Source organism: Procambarus clarkii, chromosome 38 (assembly GCF_040958095.1).
Source record: "Procambarus clarkii isolate CNS0578487 chromosome 38, FALCON_Pclarkii_2.0, whole genome shotgun sequence".
NCBI lineage: Eukaryota > Metazoa > Arthropoda > Malacostraca > Decapoda > Cambaridae > Procambarus > Procambarus clarkii.
In genome coordinates, this window is record NC_091187.1 from 18,633,378 (window position 1) to 18,650,274 (window position 16,897).

Below are 16,897 nucleotides of genomic sequence, written 5' to 3' on the forward strand. Positions count from 1 at the left end.
TGGAGTCGACCCCATGCCCCTCTATAAGTAGGATTAGCTCTTATTGCGGCAACCAACAATACCTATTAAAGTATCATTGATTCCCGCATTAAAGGTTTAATTGTTCATATAGTATTTACCTACAGGGTTCTAGGCTGTTATGAACGTTGTATCCACGTTGATATCGGTGATTCAGACAACGTGGATTCAAACATTATTCGAGAATATTTATCCAACTGAGAGAGAGAGAACGGGAAGGATAAAGGGAGAAGAACAACAAAGGAGAGGAAGGTTGAATGGAAGGAACGGAAAATATGAGAATAAATAGGATGGAGGGAGGCAGGGAGAGATGCAGGTAAGGAGGGAGAATGCAAGAGAGGGAAGGATGGAAAAACACTAACAATAAGATGGAAGATATGTGTGTTAGAAACTATAGAGGCTTCGGTGAATTCTAAAAAAAAAATAGAGAAATAGTTTTTCATACAACTTGGTCCCTTTGTTCTGGTTTTGATTGAAATATTTTATGGAGGGGTAAATGTCTTGTTCCGAGCACAGTCACTCTTAATGCTCTCACTCGAGCACTCTTTTCGCTACACCTTCCCAGCACTCTAACAGGAGGAGAGTGAGGGCGACAGCATGAGAGCAACAGAGTGGGAATGACAGTCAAAGCGACCAATTTGGAGCAAAACTGTCAGAGGGATAGAGTGAGCACCAGACTGAGAATGACAGAGTAATGTCGACAGGATGAAGGTAACAGGATGAGGGTGACAGAGTGAGGGGGACAGGATGAGGGTGACAAAGTGAGGGTGACAAAATGAGGGGGACAGAGTAAGGGGGGAACAGGGTGAAGGAGATAGAGTAAGACCGACAGAGAGGGTTAAATAATTTCAATGTGTAACAACTATTTATTTATTCCTAGGTATTAACAGTTATTTCCAAATTGCTTATGCCTCCAAATTATACGGAATGGTTATTACTCCTCACAAAAAAAAAATTGTGACCACTAGGACATTGATATTTTGAAATTTTAATATTTCCCCACAAAATTCCAGATAAATTCATGGCTTTTGAAACTTGGAGTAACTTCTGAAACTTTCTAGACACTTTCTGGTAATGTAAATAGCTGTATAAGTTCAAGGTGCACCTCAAAGAGGATTATAACAGCATCAAGACCATGCTGAACTCCTTGACGTTCAAGGAGGACAGAAGATTACAGAGACCTCAAAACGGTGACATCCCTGAGGGTCTCCAAGGTGGTAGAACCCATCTTGGAGGTTTTAAGGTTTTAAGTTTCCCCTGCTGTATTAATCTATGGCACCAAAGGGACACCAAAGTACACAGCTACAGACGGAACTGGCCACAGCAGAGGCTGTGCCCCTGTGGTGAGACACAGTGTCGAGTGGGAGCCACAGGTGGGCCCCAGGAAGGTGCTGATATCACTACTGCACAACAAATTGGGACTTATTAAACAATTTGTCACAGCTCTAGATAAACAGTCAGCAGCCTTCAAGTATCTTCGAAACTTTATTCCTAAGCTGTTCGAGGCCAAGGTCAAGGCTGGTGTCTTGTCAGACCACAGATAAAGAAGATCCTGGCGTGTATGGTTTTCTCCAAGACGCTCACTAGGAAGGGAAACGTGGCTCGGGACAGTTTTGTCACAGTGGTTTGCGGCTTCCTGGCCAGTCATATAGACGAAAACTATGTGTAGTTATTTGAGAGACTGATGAAGAACTACGGCATATTGGGCTGCAGGATGTCCTCTCTCTCTCTCTCACACACACACACACACACACACACACACACACACACACACACACACACACACACACACACACACACACACACACACACACACACACACACTTTCCCAATCCCTCAACTCAGTTCTCTTCAATTCAACTCAACACCATTATATCTATAATGATATACAATGTACAAGCAACAATTTCAGTAATTTCATCATTTCATGTGCCAATTACACGTACCAAAAACAATAAGTCGTATATAAACATATAGAAACGATATGATAATATTTACGTCAAACTTGAATGCATCCAGAAATTAATTTTACTCACAGCAACGGCTATGGCAGCACTAAATAAAGCGTAATCAAATACAAATACGCATAAACATTCCCTGAATATTCAACATTGGATTTGCAAAACCAGCTGATGCACAGGAGTAAATTCACGAAGCTTGGCGGCAGCCTGAATGCATCCCATAACTCACGCACAAATCCATTCGATTATATACATTCACACGTATTTAAGCTCGTGGAAATATTCCGGGGGCGATAATTCGTGTGGTAATTTTCCCAAGTCGGAAGTGATTGGTTCATCAATGGTTCAATGATATTTATCTTGTCGTGTGAATTGTGGGTTTCAGGATGGTGCGTTCAGGGCTGCTTGGGACTCATAAGGTGGTCTGAACATTGGTCTAATTCTTCCTCTGCTGTTAACTTGCTGTTAGAAACGCCCCCTTCTCTCAGCATAGGTGGGTTGAATGACTCAAGAGGACGAGAGAGAAAGACAGAGACAGAGCGAGAGAGAGAGAATGAGAGAGACATTCGAGCAGAAAGGCTGAGAGCTACATAGAGCAGACACGTAGAGATAAAGAGCGACAGGGAGCATATAATGGAAGCGACAGAGAGCATAGAATGATAGCGACAAATAGCAGAGAGGCTGAAAGAGGTACAGAGATTAGAAAGGCACAGAGCTACATAGAGCAGAGAGGCAGGAGAACTAAATACAGCAGATAGAACGAAAGAACAATAAATAGCAGAGAGGCAGAGAGTAAAAACGACAGTGAGTAGTAGTTACAACAAGCAAAGAGGCAGAGGGCAGGAGCAACAGAGAGCAGAGAGTACGAGTCTCAGAGAGCCGAGAGGCACAGAGTAAGAGCGACATAGAACAGAGCGTGAGAGGCAGAGAGACGGAGAGGCTGAGTTTCAGTATTCGAGTCCATCCTCAGGCAAGTTTGCACAGCTCCCACACTCTGGAGCCGAATTTGCCGGCTGTGTATCTGACAGTTTCCTCCCACCGCCACCGTGTCCCGAATGTAAACATTGGAATCCGATCTAGATGGTCAGAGTGCAGAAAAAAGGCAGATAAAATAGTCCCTCGTTCCCTTAATATGGACTTAAATACGAGTGTTGACACTTCGTATTTCTTAAATGTACGAGAGAGAGAAAGAGAGAGAGAGAGAGAGAGAGAGAGAGAGAGAGAGAGAGAGAGAGAGAGAGAGAGAGAGAGAGAGAGAGAGAGAGAGAGAGAGAGAGAGAAGGTTCAGCATATGTTCGATATATGCTCACATTACCTTGGAGTAACATCAATATGTGTTTACCAAAATGAATCATCCACATATGTATTCTAGCACCTTTTATCATATCCACTGTCTAATTAATATTCACAGTGTTCAGCAAGTGTGGGTAAAGGGATAGGAAGGGAATGGAATTATCAGGAGAAGCGCCAAGCTATTACGACTATACAGCACTGGGAAGGTGTCAGGGTAAGAATTTGGAATGGGACGTTGGGGAAGGAATGATGCCCAACCACTGGAACGGTCGAGGATTGAGAGGGACAAGCCCAGAACAGCAAAATAGATGAGGAGGATCAAGAATATGTCATCTCAGGACCTCAAGGCGACAACCAGTAGGCTGGAAACCAAATAGTGATGGACATCACGAAGGTAGACCTAGTCTGAAAGTAGTATTTCATTGTACAGTACTAGCATTCCAACCACTTGGGGTGGAAGGTAGAGCGACATAGTCTCGCTTCATGCTGGTCGGCGTTCAATCCCCGACCATCCAAGTGGTTGGGCACCATTCCTTTCCCTCCCCGTCCCATCCCCAAATCCTTTTTCCTGACCCCCCTTCCCAGTGCTATATAGTCGTTATGACTTGGCGCTTTGTTGCTGATAGTTCCCTTCCCTTTACTAGTATTCAGTACTATGCAATGTACCTACCGACACAGTAGCGAAGAGCGTGCGGGGCGGCTTAGCGAAGGGTGAATGGTATTTCAAGAGTTACTCAGACAAACAGAACTGTTTACCTTTTCTGAGGGCATTGTTTTGTTGTTTGTTTGTCTTAGAAACTTCCCGCCTAACTTACCGTCTTGATGTGGTGCAGGCTAAAGCCACGTTGGGAACTTTGAACCAAACACCCAAACTCCTTTTCTTGCTTTGAAGGTTATCTTGAGGTTATCTTGAGATGATTTCGGGGCTTTAGTGTCCCCGCGGCCCGGTCCTCGACCAGGCCTCCACCCCCAGGAAGCAGCCCGTGACAGCTGACTAACTCCCAGGCACCTACTTACTGCTAGGTAGCAAGGGCAGTCAGGGTGAAAGAATCTTTGCCCATTTGTTTCTGCCTCGTGCGGGAATCGAACCCGCGCTACAGAATTACGAGTCCTGCGCGCTATCCACCAGGCTACGAGGCCCCTCGAGGTTAACTGAATTAAAATATAATCTTTTATACTTATATTTAATCATGGAGAAAATGTTTTGATCATCTCTCATATAACTTGATCTTGATCTTACTTTATTTTGAAACCAAACACTTAATTTCCTTTAAATTTTTTAAATGAAAAAAAGCCTGTCATATAGAGAGAGAAATAGGGAGGTATAGATGCGCCTGCGGCTCCATATATGGATATTGCCCAATCTCCCCCCCCCCCATATATTCACGTAAAATAGAGCAGGTAGATTCAGTGTGTAGGAGGCCTGGTCGAGGACCGGACCGCGGGGACGTTGAGCCCCGAAATCATCGCAAGGTAAAGTATATAACTCTTCTGACCTATAATAAGAACACTTGGGGCTCTCGCCCGTGTATTGTTAACGTTCTTAATACGTGTTCTCACAGTCTTATGTTTTTTATAGTTGTTCTCACAGTTCTATATTCTTAATAGGTGTTCTCACAGACTTATGTTCTTTATAGTTCTTCACAGTGTTATGCTCCAGGCCGAGGAAGCAGAGGCAGTGAACACTCGTCCCTCCAAAACATTGAACACAATTATTGAACTTTAGTTTTGACCTCAAAGGTGGGGGGGGGGGTGATATTATCCTTATCCTGACCTCTCCAAGTGCTATATAGTCTAATGCCTTGGTGCTTTCCCCTGACAATTACCTTTCCTCTCGCTTGTTCTCTAAATTTTTACCTCAGTCTTTCATTAGTTCCCTCATTTTATTGTTTGTTCCCTCACTTTCTCGTTTGTTCCGTCACTTTTGCGTTCATTTTCTCTATCCTATTATTTCCCTCTATGTTCCTTTCTTCCCTCCCTTTTTCTCTAGGCCTTGCTCCATCACCCTTCCTTCTAGCATTGCAATAGAGAATAGTTGCAGGGATCATGCACACTCCAATGCTCAAATTAATTCGCATATTTTTGGCTAGAACTTAAATTATTCCCCCCAAAAAGATTACATTTTTGTATTACCCAACGTGGAAATTTACCTCTGTTGGTTTATCAAACTTTAGAACTAAAAGCGTTTCCCAGTAGGTAGTTAGAGGTACAGGTACAGTTAGTTGTGTAGTGGTGGTGACACTGGTGGTGGTGGAGCGGTTATGGTGGTGATAATGATTGGGGCAGTGGTGATGGTGCTAATTACAATGACGGTGATGGTTGTGGTGATGGTGATGTGATAGTGCAGGCGTTGTGGTGGTTTATAGAGTGATGATGACGATATAACTGGTGTTGGTAGAGATAGTGAAGGATGTGAACACTGGTTTTTATATTAATGGTGTTCATGAGACTGATAAAACACAGCAAGGGTGCTGTGGATACTGGTGTTCACGGTACTTGCTTTGCTGGTACTCGTTGTCACAGTTGCAGATACTGTTCAGTGTGGGGAGAACAGATACTGCAGGTACCTGGTGCTGCAGGTACTGTTCTGTGTGTGTGGTACACACTGGGTTAGTGTGTGTTGGGCAGTGTGGAGGCCAAGGTGTGTTTGTTTGACATCTGACCACTGAATAAAGTATATGGTAGTGACTAAGGTCCTACTGTACCACCCACCACACTGTGTGGTGGTAATGAGGTCGTGGATATCCTCATTATACCTCTCCAGGTATTCTTTTCTTCCCAAAACGACATTATAATACATTATATATACATATTTTAATGTTTCCATTGCCCCCCTTCATGGATCTTTTGATAATAATGTTAGCACAGATATATTAAATATTGTTGCTCAAATAACCTGAGAAATGTCACGCGATACGCTTGTTTAAGGAGCATCTTTTTATGCATATAAACTTTATAGGAATATGAGTTAAAAGCAAGAGCTTAATTTTCTAATTTGTATATTTAAAACCTGGAAATATTATACTCTGTGTTCATTTATTTTAATCTCTGTTATATCCAGCTAATTTTATACTGTACCTAGCTTATACTTGTAATAAAAAAATTGGTGTTGAATAAATGAATTGCAAAGAATTATAACTTAATCATTAAAAAAAGAGGGAAATATGTTACCTGTCGAAGAAAATATATTAACATTTGGCTTAGGTAATTGAGAGAGAGAAGGGAGAGAGTGTAGGTCGATGAAGGGAACCCTATCGAGTGAGAAACACTTTACAGATTACACAGTAAGTGAATACAATAAGTGAATACAGTAAGTGGCTGTAATACGGTTCACTGTATAACACGTATTACAGCCTCGCCAACCAGAGAGCAACTCCATAGTCTCCTGAGACTGATGGATGCCTACTCCTACTACTACTACTACTATGGTTCAGTGTTGGAATTCCTTGAACCTTGGCTCCAGCATTGTTGTAGTGACGGTGTTATTGAATCTAGTGAAAATAGGAGTAATGATGTATGACTGTTTGAGTTCCTTTGTGTCCGGAATAGCGTATTAATGAGTTATCAAGGAACATTTGTCTTCAGACTGTTATGTCCTGTATATTGGTAAATGTCCCGGACGTTCCCTAAATGCACAATGAAATCACATTACTGTCATCTAGAGTGTCTGCTTGGGAATACCAAGTGTGTGTGGGGGGGGGGTTCGAATCCCCCTAATGGCTCTTACTAATTTTATCGTGCCCCAAATCTTGTTGCAGGAGCTCACCAAAACGTTTCTATATTTCAATTACTATAATGAACTTCCTAAGGTGCAGCACCTCACCCCCAACTGCCTGAGATGCAGCACCCCACCCTATACACCAAAGGTGCAACCCAACCTATCTTGAGGTTATCTTGAGATGATTTCGGGGCCTTTTAGTGTCCCCGCGGCCCGGTCCTCGACCAGGCCTCCACCCCCAGGACGCAGCCCGTGACAGCTGACTAACACCCAGGTACCTATTTTACTGCTAGGTAACAGGGACATATGGTGAAAGAAATTCTGCCCATTGTTTCTCGCCGGCGCCTTGGATCGAACCCAGGACCACAGGATCACAAGTCCAGCGTGCTGTCCGCTCGGCCGACCGGCTCCCCCGGCTACTACCAACATAATGGCTGACACAATCACACATCTCTCTGGATTCAAGTTAACGTGACTGTGAGCTCCCGTCATCAGAGACAAAGCCACCCATCTCACCCCTTCCCCCCACCACCCAGACTCCGAAAATAGGGGGCCTTCAGCTTCTCAATCATCACCGACGCTGAGTTCGAAGACTTAACCCGATTCGCATGGATCTACATGATGAGCGATGCCGTCAGGAATTGATGAGCGAAGGAGAGTCGTGGATAATGGGGGAACCGCGCGCCGGTGTCGAGTAGTGTAGAGACGGGAACATTGCCTCGGGGGGGATTGTAAACGAGTGGAACGCCGCGTCCAAATGCGAGGCATGAGCGAATGCTATCCTGTCCTCGATTACAGTGACGGGTTTATCTTTCACTGTGCGAGTGTTTGGCCTCACGAATTTGGAGTGACAAAGGTGCTTCTTATTGACAGTACTGTCATATAAACCTGTCCCTTGTAGGAAGACAGTTGCTACTCATTAATGACTTTCAAGGTTTCAGTGTTTCATTGAGTTTATAAACTAAATAAGGGAATATTTCGTAAACAATGTTTCGGTGGGAGATGATATTTCGTAAATGTAACAGAAGGCTAAGTACAGCAGCTCAGTTTGTGAGATGGTGAGGAATAGTGTAAAGGTAAGTGGTGTGGAAATGGAATAGGGTATGAAGGGAAAATGGGTATCAGGAGAAAGCGCCAAGCCATTATGACTATATAGCCCTGGGAACGGGTCAGGATTTGGGATGAGGCGGGGGGAAAGGAATAGTGCCCAACTACTTGGACGGTCAGGGATTTACCCATGAACCATTTCGTGTTTCTTAATGAGCCGTTCAACGTTTCTCAAGACCAATCCACGTGGCTGTCAATCAATCCGAGTTTTACTGAAATCTATTCCAAGTTTCACTGTGAACAATTCCACGTTTCACTGTGAACAATTCCACGTTTCACTGTGAACAACTCCACGTTTCACTGTGGAATTTCTGTAGTGAAAGCGGATGCTAAAATTCAGATACAATACACAAAGGAAATACCTATCACCCTCGTCGTTAACGAGATGGTGGTGGCGCTGGCTTTAAATGGAATTAAAAATTATTTCTAGTGCCATAACAGAGTTCATTCGGCCGTATTATCGTTGTGTAATTATTTAATATTTAATACAAATGAACAGTAGCGATGATGATCATTTCAGCAGCAATTTCGCAATGCAATTATACACAAACATATGGGATATACATAAGTGGGTTTGATGCGTGCATTAGAGGGTTTAATGCGTGCATAAGTGGGTTTGATGCGTGCATTAGAGGGTTTAATGCGTGCATAAGTGGGTTTGATGTATTTTTAAGTGTTTCATTCATTTTGAAATGAAATCACGGATATGTTTTCCATAGAGTTTTCCCAGCATTTGTTTTATGATTTACTTAAAAGTTATGAACTGGATTCATTCAGTTGATGAAAATAATGCAAATAAGTGATGCAAATAATGAGTATAGAATGATCGGAAAATATTTATAGCCTAAGATGGATATCACTTCACAGAAATCTCTCTCTCTTCTACTAGAAGAAATGAACATCGTTAGCGCTCACACTCAGGAAATTCTTGACTGAAATCATGGCAGTTGTAACACTCGTCAGGAAAGAAAATTAATTTCTTTCCTTGTCCTCAGGCAACAGATTGATTGGCTGATGAGAGACGAGCATCAGAGCGAGACAGAGAGAGAGAGAGAGAGAGAGAGAGAGAGAGAGAGAGAGAGAGAGAGAGAGAGAGAGAGAGAGAGAGAGAGAGAGAGAGAGAAAGTAGAGAGAGTAGAGAGTAGAAAGTAGAGAGAGAGTAGAAAAAGAAGGAGGGAACGGCAGAAAGGAAGGAAACTATTAGGGAAAAGCGTCAAGCCATTACGCCTATATAGCACTGGGGTCAGGATAAGGATTTGGGATGGGACGGAAGGAAGGAATAGGGAAGAGAGGGAAGGAAATTACGGGAAGAGAGAGCTGAAAATCGGAGGAGAGGGGTGAAAGAAAGATGCTGGTGGAGAGTGAATTAGAGAGAGGCAGAAAAGTTGAGAGTGGGAGAAGGGAAGGGAGTGAGAAGTAGTAAGAAAGGGGAGAATAGAGGGGGAGAGAGGGAGAGAGGGAAGACAGGAAAGAAGAGGGATGAGAAAAGGGACAGAGTGCTTGAGAGAAGGTACTTGAGAAGTGGGAAAGATAGGAGGAGGATGATATAGGAGGACGGGAATAGATAGGGGGGACAGGGAAACTAGAAGGGATTTGGAAAGAAAGTGGAATAGAGTATGCATAGCTGCATACACCTCTATTCTATAGGAATTCTAGTCTATAAGAAGTTACTATATTCTAGACAAAGTTGTCATAGTCAATACAGAGCTTCTATGGCCTACAAAGAGTTGCCATAACCTGTAAATAGAGGAGGTTAACATAGCCTAAAGAAAGTTGCTATAGTCTGTAGGTAGACAGCATGATCTTTAGGGAGTTACCATAGTCTATACTGAGCTCCCATAGTCTATAAGGAGCTTCCATTATGTATACAGATTTGCCATAGCATTATAGAGAATTGCCATACACTCCTACTATCATGCATAGTGTCAACGTAAGATAAAATGAATAAATAACCTATGTTTATATATATTAATAAATTGCTTATTCCCCAAGCACAGCATAAAGTAAAATGAGAAAGACTTAAATTGGCATTATCATCCACGCTCATTCCTTCACAAAATAGAAATACAGGTAATACTTAAGAGATAAGGACGAATGATTCACGTTCTGGTTCTTTGAGTTTTGTATTTTCCCCGGGGGACCATACAGGCCGTCTGCCCTCAAACCACCAGCCTTTTTGTCTTCAAGACGAATTGTGGGTCGTAACAATGCGTGTTGTGTTGAATCCGCAACATGTTGCAACAGAATCCTTCAAATCCTGGATGGGCAAGATGGCTTCGGTCAAAGGCGACTTACAGCGTTAATGAAAATTCCAGATCGCGATCTGGAATATATATATATATATATATATATATATATATATATATATATATATATATATATATATATATGTCGTACCTAGTAGCCAGAACGCACTTCTCAGCCTACTATGCAAGGTCCGATTTGCTTAATAAGCCAAGTTTTCATGAATTAATTCTTTTTCGACTACCTAACCTACCTAACCTAACCTAACCTAACTTTTTCGGCTACCTAACCTAACCTAACCTATAAATATAGGTTAGGTTAGGTAGGGTTGGTTAGGCTCGGTCATATATCTACGTTAATTTTAACTCCAATAAAATAAAATTGACCTCATACATAACGAAATGGGTAGCTTTATCATTTCATAAGAAAAAAAATAGAGAAAATATATTAATTCATGAAAACTTGGCTTATTAGGCAAATCGGGCCTTGCATAGTAGGCTGAGAAGTGAGTTCTGGCTACTAGGTACGACATATATATATATATATATATATATATATATATATATATATATATATATATATATATATATATATATATATATATATATAAGTATATTATACTTATTATAATACAAGTATAATATAAATATAGTATATATAAATATATATATACAAGTATAGTATAATATAAATATTATATATATAAATACAAGTGTATTTGCAACAGGGTGGAAGCAGACCAATACGGACTGCATGGGTTGCATTGCAGAAGCACAAAGGGCTGGCATGCAAGACACAACGAGGTCAATGACATCATCAAGAGAAGCCTCGTCTCAGCTAGGTGCCCAGCAGAGAGAGAACCTCGCATCCTAGGGGTCCAAAACCCGGATTTCCCAGCACTTCGCCCTGATGGCATCACCATATACCCATGGAAGGAGGGTAGACAGTTGGTGTGGGACTACACATGTGTATCCACCCTGGCTGACACCTATGTACACTTCGGAGCTGATCAAGCAGGTGGGGCGGCCAACCACAGGGAAACAGCAAAATCACTCAAGTACACGCGACTGGAAGGTCAATACCTCTTTGTTCCCATAGCGTCTGAGACGCATGGCCCCTGGGGCAAGAGTGCCTTGGGATTTCTCAAGGAATTGGGTTCCAAGCTCATTGATGTCACCAGAGACCCAAGGGCTTCCAGTTTTTTGTTTCAGCGTCTCAGTGTGGCGATCCAGAGGGGAAATGCTTGCTGCGTCCTCGGTTCCTGTCCAGATGCGGAGGAGCTTCAAGAGATCCATAACCTTTAGGCATTTGTCTTGTGTGTTTTGTAACCTTTAAATACACAATAAAGGGAAAAAAAAAGGGAAGGGGGTGGTAGGAGAAAAAACACACAGAAACTGTATTGGAGGGGACCCACATTCCCTCCAATGCGTTATGTGTGGTTTCCTCCGAGGCTATGGGTCCCCCTTCTTCCAGCCAGAGGTGGTACTCCCTTCCCTTTTGTCTGGAAAAAAAAAAATATATATGTGTATATATATATATATATATATATATATATATATATATATATATATATATATATATATATATATATATATATATATATATATGAAATAGTCTGATTATATTTTTTATTTTCATCGCAAAAGAAATAAAAATAAAATACTAGATGGCGACTTCACAGTGTTACCACTTGCTCTGTGTTGCGCTGTGGTTGGCGACTTAAGAAAATACACTTAAGAGTTTTCCGGTCTTTGTTAAATAAAGCCAAAATGTAGCTAAAAGAAACCTTTTTTTATGGTAATAATAATACAAATATTTATACATTAACGATGATGAGAAAAGTGTATGTATTAGACCCATTGTATCGTTTCCACAATCTCATTGAACGTGTAGTTTGCATTCCATTGTATTCATGGTCTGAATGGACTGACTCAGACCGACATACACACTCCCATTCACAGGCAAAATCATACACTAAATCTAACGGAATCCAATTTTTCGACAATGAAGTACAAAATAAAGCGAACTAAGACCTAGAGTCTCTCGGTCAGCTGGTAATATGTGTCTCATTTGAGCCATCTGTCGGAAAATAAAGTTTTACCGGCCGATACATATCCACCGGCTGGAAAATCTCCCCTCCTTAAATCCCCATAACCGTAAAGCGCCAGAATCTACGGATTTTTCACGGCCTTTAGGAGGATATCTTATTAACCCAATTTGATGAAAAAATTTAATGAAAATTTTCAGAATTTTCCCGTAATAGTTCGATTTTTGTTGGTGTTTCCTTCGTGGTAATAAATGTTCAAACATTGGGGTAAACTTCTGTAACATTGCAGCTGTCTTTATAAACATTGTATGGAAATCTAGATCTAAATGTTATTGTTGCGTCTAGAGCGAAGTATTGTAAGGGAACCAATCGGTTATCGCCTCATTTGAGAGGCCATAACCAAAGGATAACCACTCTATCCAATTTTACTGCCTTTTACCAAGCCAAACGAGGCGTTCAGGTGGTTTAAGATGCCGAGGATCGTGAACTTAACGAGAAGGCTCGCTACATTTTTATACTGTTTCTTGTTGTTCTTTTTCTGGGTGTAGGTGCCCCATCACACTGTGGTATTATGGGTGTAGGTGCCCCATCACCCTGTGGCATTTTGGGTGTAGGTGCCCCATCACACTGTGGTATTGTGGGTGTAGGTGCCCCATCACACTGTGGTATTATGGGTGTAGGTGCCCCATCACACTGTGGCATTGTGGGTGTAGGTGCCCCATCACCCTGTGGCATTGTGGGTGTAGGTGCCCCATCACCCTGTGGCATTGTGGGTGTAGGTGCCCCATCACACTGTGGCATTGTGGGTGTAGGTGCCCCATCACCCTGTGGCATTGTGGGTGTAGGTGCCCCATCACACTGTGGTATTATGGGTGTAGGTGCCCCATCACACTGTGGTATTATGGGTGTAGGTGCCCGATCACCCTGTGGCATTGTGGGTGTAGGTGCCCCATCACACTGTAGCATTGTGGGTGTAGGTGCCCCATCACACTGTGGTATTATGGGTGTAGGTGCCCCATCACCCTGTGGCATTTTGGGTGTAGGTGCCCCATCACACTGTAGCATTGTGGGTGTAGGTGCCCCATCACACTGTGGTATTATGGGTGTAGGTGCCCCATCACCCTGTGGCATTGTGGGTGTAGGTGCCCCATCACACTGTAGCATTGTGGGTGTAGGTGCCCCATCACACTGTAGCATTGTGGGTGTAGGTACCCCATCACCCTGTGGCATTGTGGGTGTAGGTGCCCCATCACACTGTGGCAATGTGGGTGTAGGTGCCCCATCACACTGTAGCAATGTGGGTGTAGGTACCCCATCACACTGTAGCATTGTGGGTGTAGGTGCCCCATCACACTGTGGCAATGTGGGTGTAGGTGCCCCATCACCCTATGGCATTGTGGGTGTAGGTACCCCATCACACTGTAGCATTGTGGGTGTAAGTACCCCATCGCACTGTGGCAATATGGGTGTAGGTACCCCATCACACTGTGGCATTGTGGGTGTAGGTGCCCCATCACCCTATGGCATTGTGGGTGTAGGTACCCCATCACACTGTAGCATTGTGGGTGTAAGTACCCCATCGCACTGTGGCAATGTGGGTGTAGGAGCCCCAGAGTCAAATTCTCTGAAAACCATACAAAGTTTTGCACTTTTCAACCCGTGCAATATTTATTTTGATCTTATGACAGCATGCTGAGCTACTGTAAAATACCGACAATACAATGTTGTATATTTTAAAACTTCTACACTACTCCTCTGCTTTATAACAGCGTTTGTTGGCAAGTTTTGAGTGCTCATCTGAACTCCAGAGAAATATATGCCATAGCAACGTGTGCAATTGCTCCAGAAATCCGGCCCAAAGAATCCCAGTTGCAGATTGAATCTGATTGTTATCAGAACGAGAAAACAAAGCCTGTGTTAATAATTACTCAAACTACCTCATGTATCCTAATACAGCAAATGTGGTATGAGATGAGAGAGATCTTCCCCATATGACATGACATATAAAAATATTTATAAAGTAAAAAGAACATTTATTTAAACGATTTCTAATGGCATTGTTGATACAAGTATAGTAGAACACAGATTGGCTTGTTAATCAATAGACGGGGGGAAATCTAATAACTTGTAGAGTATCATAGTCTGACGATCTCACTACTTTAGTTTACACTGCCTGGTGAGCTCACTACTTTAGTTTAAATTACCTGCTGAACTCACTACTTTAGTCTGACACGAAGGGTGAAGCTGGTAGAGTTCTGGCCCCAGAAAAAACAGTGTAAAAAGGTTCCTATCACAGCCCAAATGATAACAAAACACTGTATATCTATCTCGCAGTTTATCAGAACGTGGCAAACTCACCTTATATACTCGAGCGAACAGGGAGCAAATAATTAGCATGATTCCTCAGCAAATTTTAACTCACTTTTTAACTATGGTAAAACCCCACTTGCTTATGGTAATAATGATGCTAACTAGCTTTAGGTTATGGTGACGCCATAATTAATCTAATCTTCATTGTAGCTAATCTTGCTATTAGCTACAATGAAGCCCTTCTCATTACTAGTATTATGAAGCCTGGTTCTCTATTAGCTATGACACTCTCATATCCTGTAAGCTTTTCTTAATATTTTGCAAAAATACAAAAATAGAGTTCGGATATTTTATTAAATTGTTCGTAACTGTCCTGCGATAATCATCTTCCATATCATTAACTTATAAGTGCAAAACTATTTTATCTAATGAATCATGAGAAACTATCCTTGTAATATATATTGCAAGATGGTACAATGCCACATGAAAGGAGAAAATCCCATAAAAAAAGTATCATGATTTTATTAAGCCTTTGAACTCGTGTTCTTAAAAATCATTCATAATTCAGTTTGATTAAATGAAAAATGATTGGAAAAATATTTTTTTGTTAAGCAAGTTACAAATATTTTAGTGCTTAGGAAGCAGGAAGAGATGGCCGTGAAAAACTTGCTTTCTGTAACGTTGTTAAATTATATAATGTTTTCTAACATTAGTTTTGAAACCCAAAAGATGTTCCTATATATATGAAAACTGCTGTTGGTTAATAGAGCAACTGGAGACGCTTGTTAATTCCTGAAGTCTATTCCTTGTATCAAGTGCTTTCACTCTTCTGTTACTGCCTTCAGACTTCGACGACCTGTCATTGCCCTTAAGACCTTTACCATTTGGCACTGCCTTCAGACTTAATCGCTCTGCAACGGCAATCAGATCTCGCCCACTGAATTCAGACCTCTGCCATCTGTCACTGATTTCAGGCCTCGACTACCTGTCCCTGCCTTCAGGCCTCGACAACTGCCTTCATGCCCCTGATTCGTCTTTTGACATGTCTAGGACGGAACAAGTCCACAAAGGCCGTGACGAGGATTCGAACCAGCGTCCGTCAAAGCTCTTCCACTTTGATTCCTAACTCTTTCCTCATCACCTGCCTCTAGTGTGTCGCCCATATAACCTGTCACAGGTGTACTACAGAGGCTCCTTGGCCTCACTTGTATTTCTTGGGTGGAAAAGCCATGAAGGCTGATATTTATATTTATATAAGTTATGCTGAAGATGATAACTGTTTATATATTAGAATTAAAATCTCGTAAATGTCATGTATTTAAAACAATTATTTAGTCGTACTTACAGAAAGGGACTGTTGCAGCCGAGAATATTTTAGTTTTGTACAAGTAATTTTGACGAGGGAACAAATAAAGACCCAAAATAAACTTAATTTATAGGTTAGAATAACAATTCTGAACTATTAAGCTTAATATAACGTATATTGAATTTGCACGATAAATTAGAATCTTGACTTACTTTTTTTTAAATAATTTATCTTGATCTAATTTAATAATAAAGCACGTGAACCTTCTTGGAACCAACAGTGAACTTTTGTGTGGTTGAACAAATAGTTGCTATAAGCGCTATCAACATTGAAGAATTAGCTGAATGTTGCGAATGTATATGAATGAGTTTCATTAGGAATAAACATGCGTTGCCTCGCACGGGGGCAATAAGCTCTCTGTAGTTGCTAATGTTCTTATGGTTTTTTAGTAGAGTGCAAGAGCTGAGCAATTGCAAAACCCATATTACATTGCAGGGAGAACAAAGTATTCGCTCTTCATGCACACATATACTTGGTTTCTATATCAACCATTAGCATTTTTATATATTTTATTGGTTAATATCGTACTCAGCTAATTCATTCATTCATTATTAATCAAACGGTTTAACTGAAGAAAATGGTTGAAATTCATGTTTATTTAAACATTTAAAGACATTATATGCTCTGGAATTCCATTCTCTGTTGTTATATAATTGGTATGTCTAACTTGTAATGCAGAGATGATATAAATATATTTTTCTTATATCACATTACAAATATATATATAGCTCAAAAGCATATTTATCAAACAGAAAAATGTGATGATATGAAATTTCTTTATAAAATGTTATTAACAAAAAGATAAATATTAAATTATACAAATAAAAATATTT

General features: G+C 41.3%; 1 protein-coding gene across 1 annotated transcript; it reads right to left on the reverse strand.

Moving 5' to 3' along the window:
- Positions 1 to 12,892: 12,892 nt before the first annotated feature.
- Positions 12,893 to 13,717, reverse strand: LOC123747551 (bile salt-activated lipase-like). Its single transcript, XM_045729774.1, has one exon. The coding sequence runs from the start codon at positions 13,715 to 13,717 to the stop codon at positions 12,893 to 12,895; it is 825 nt and encodes a 274-aa protein (XP_045585730.1).
- Positions 13,718 to 16,897: the final 3,180 nt, after the last annotated feature.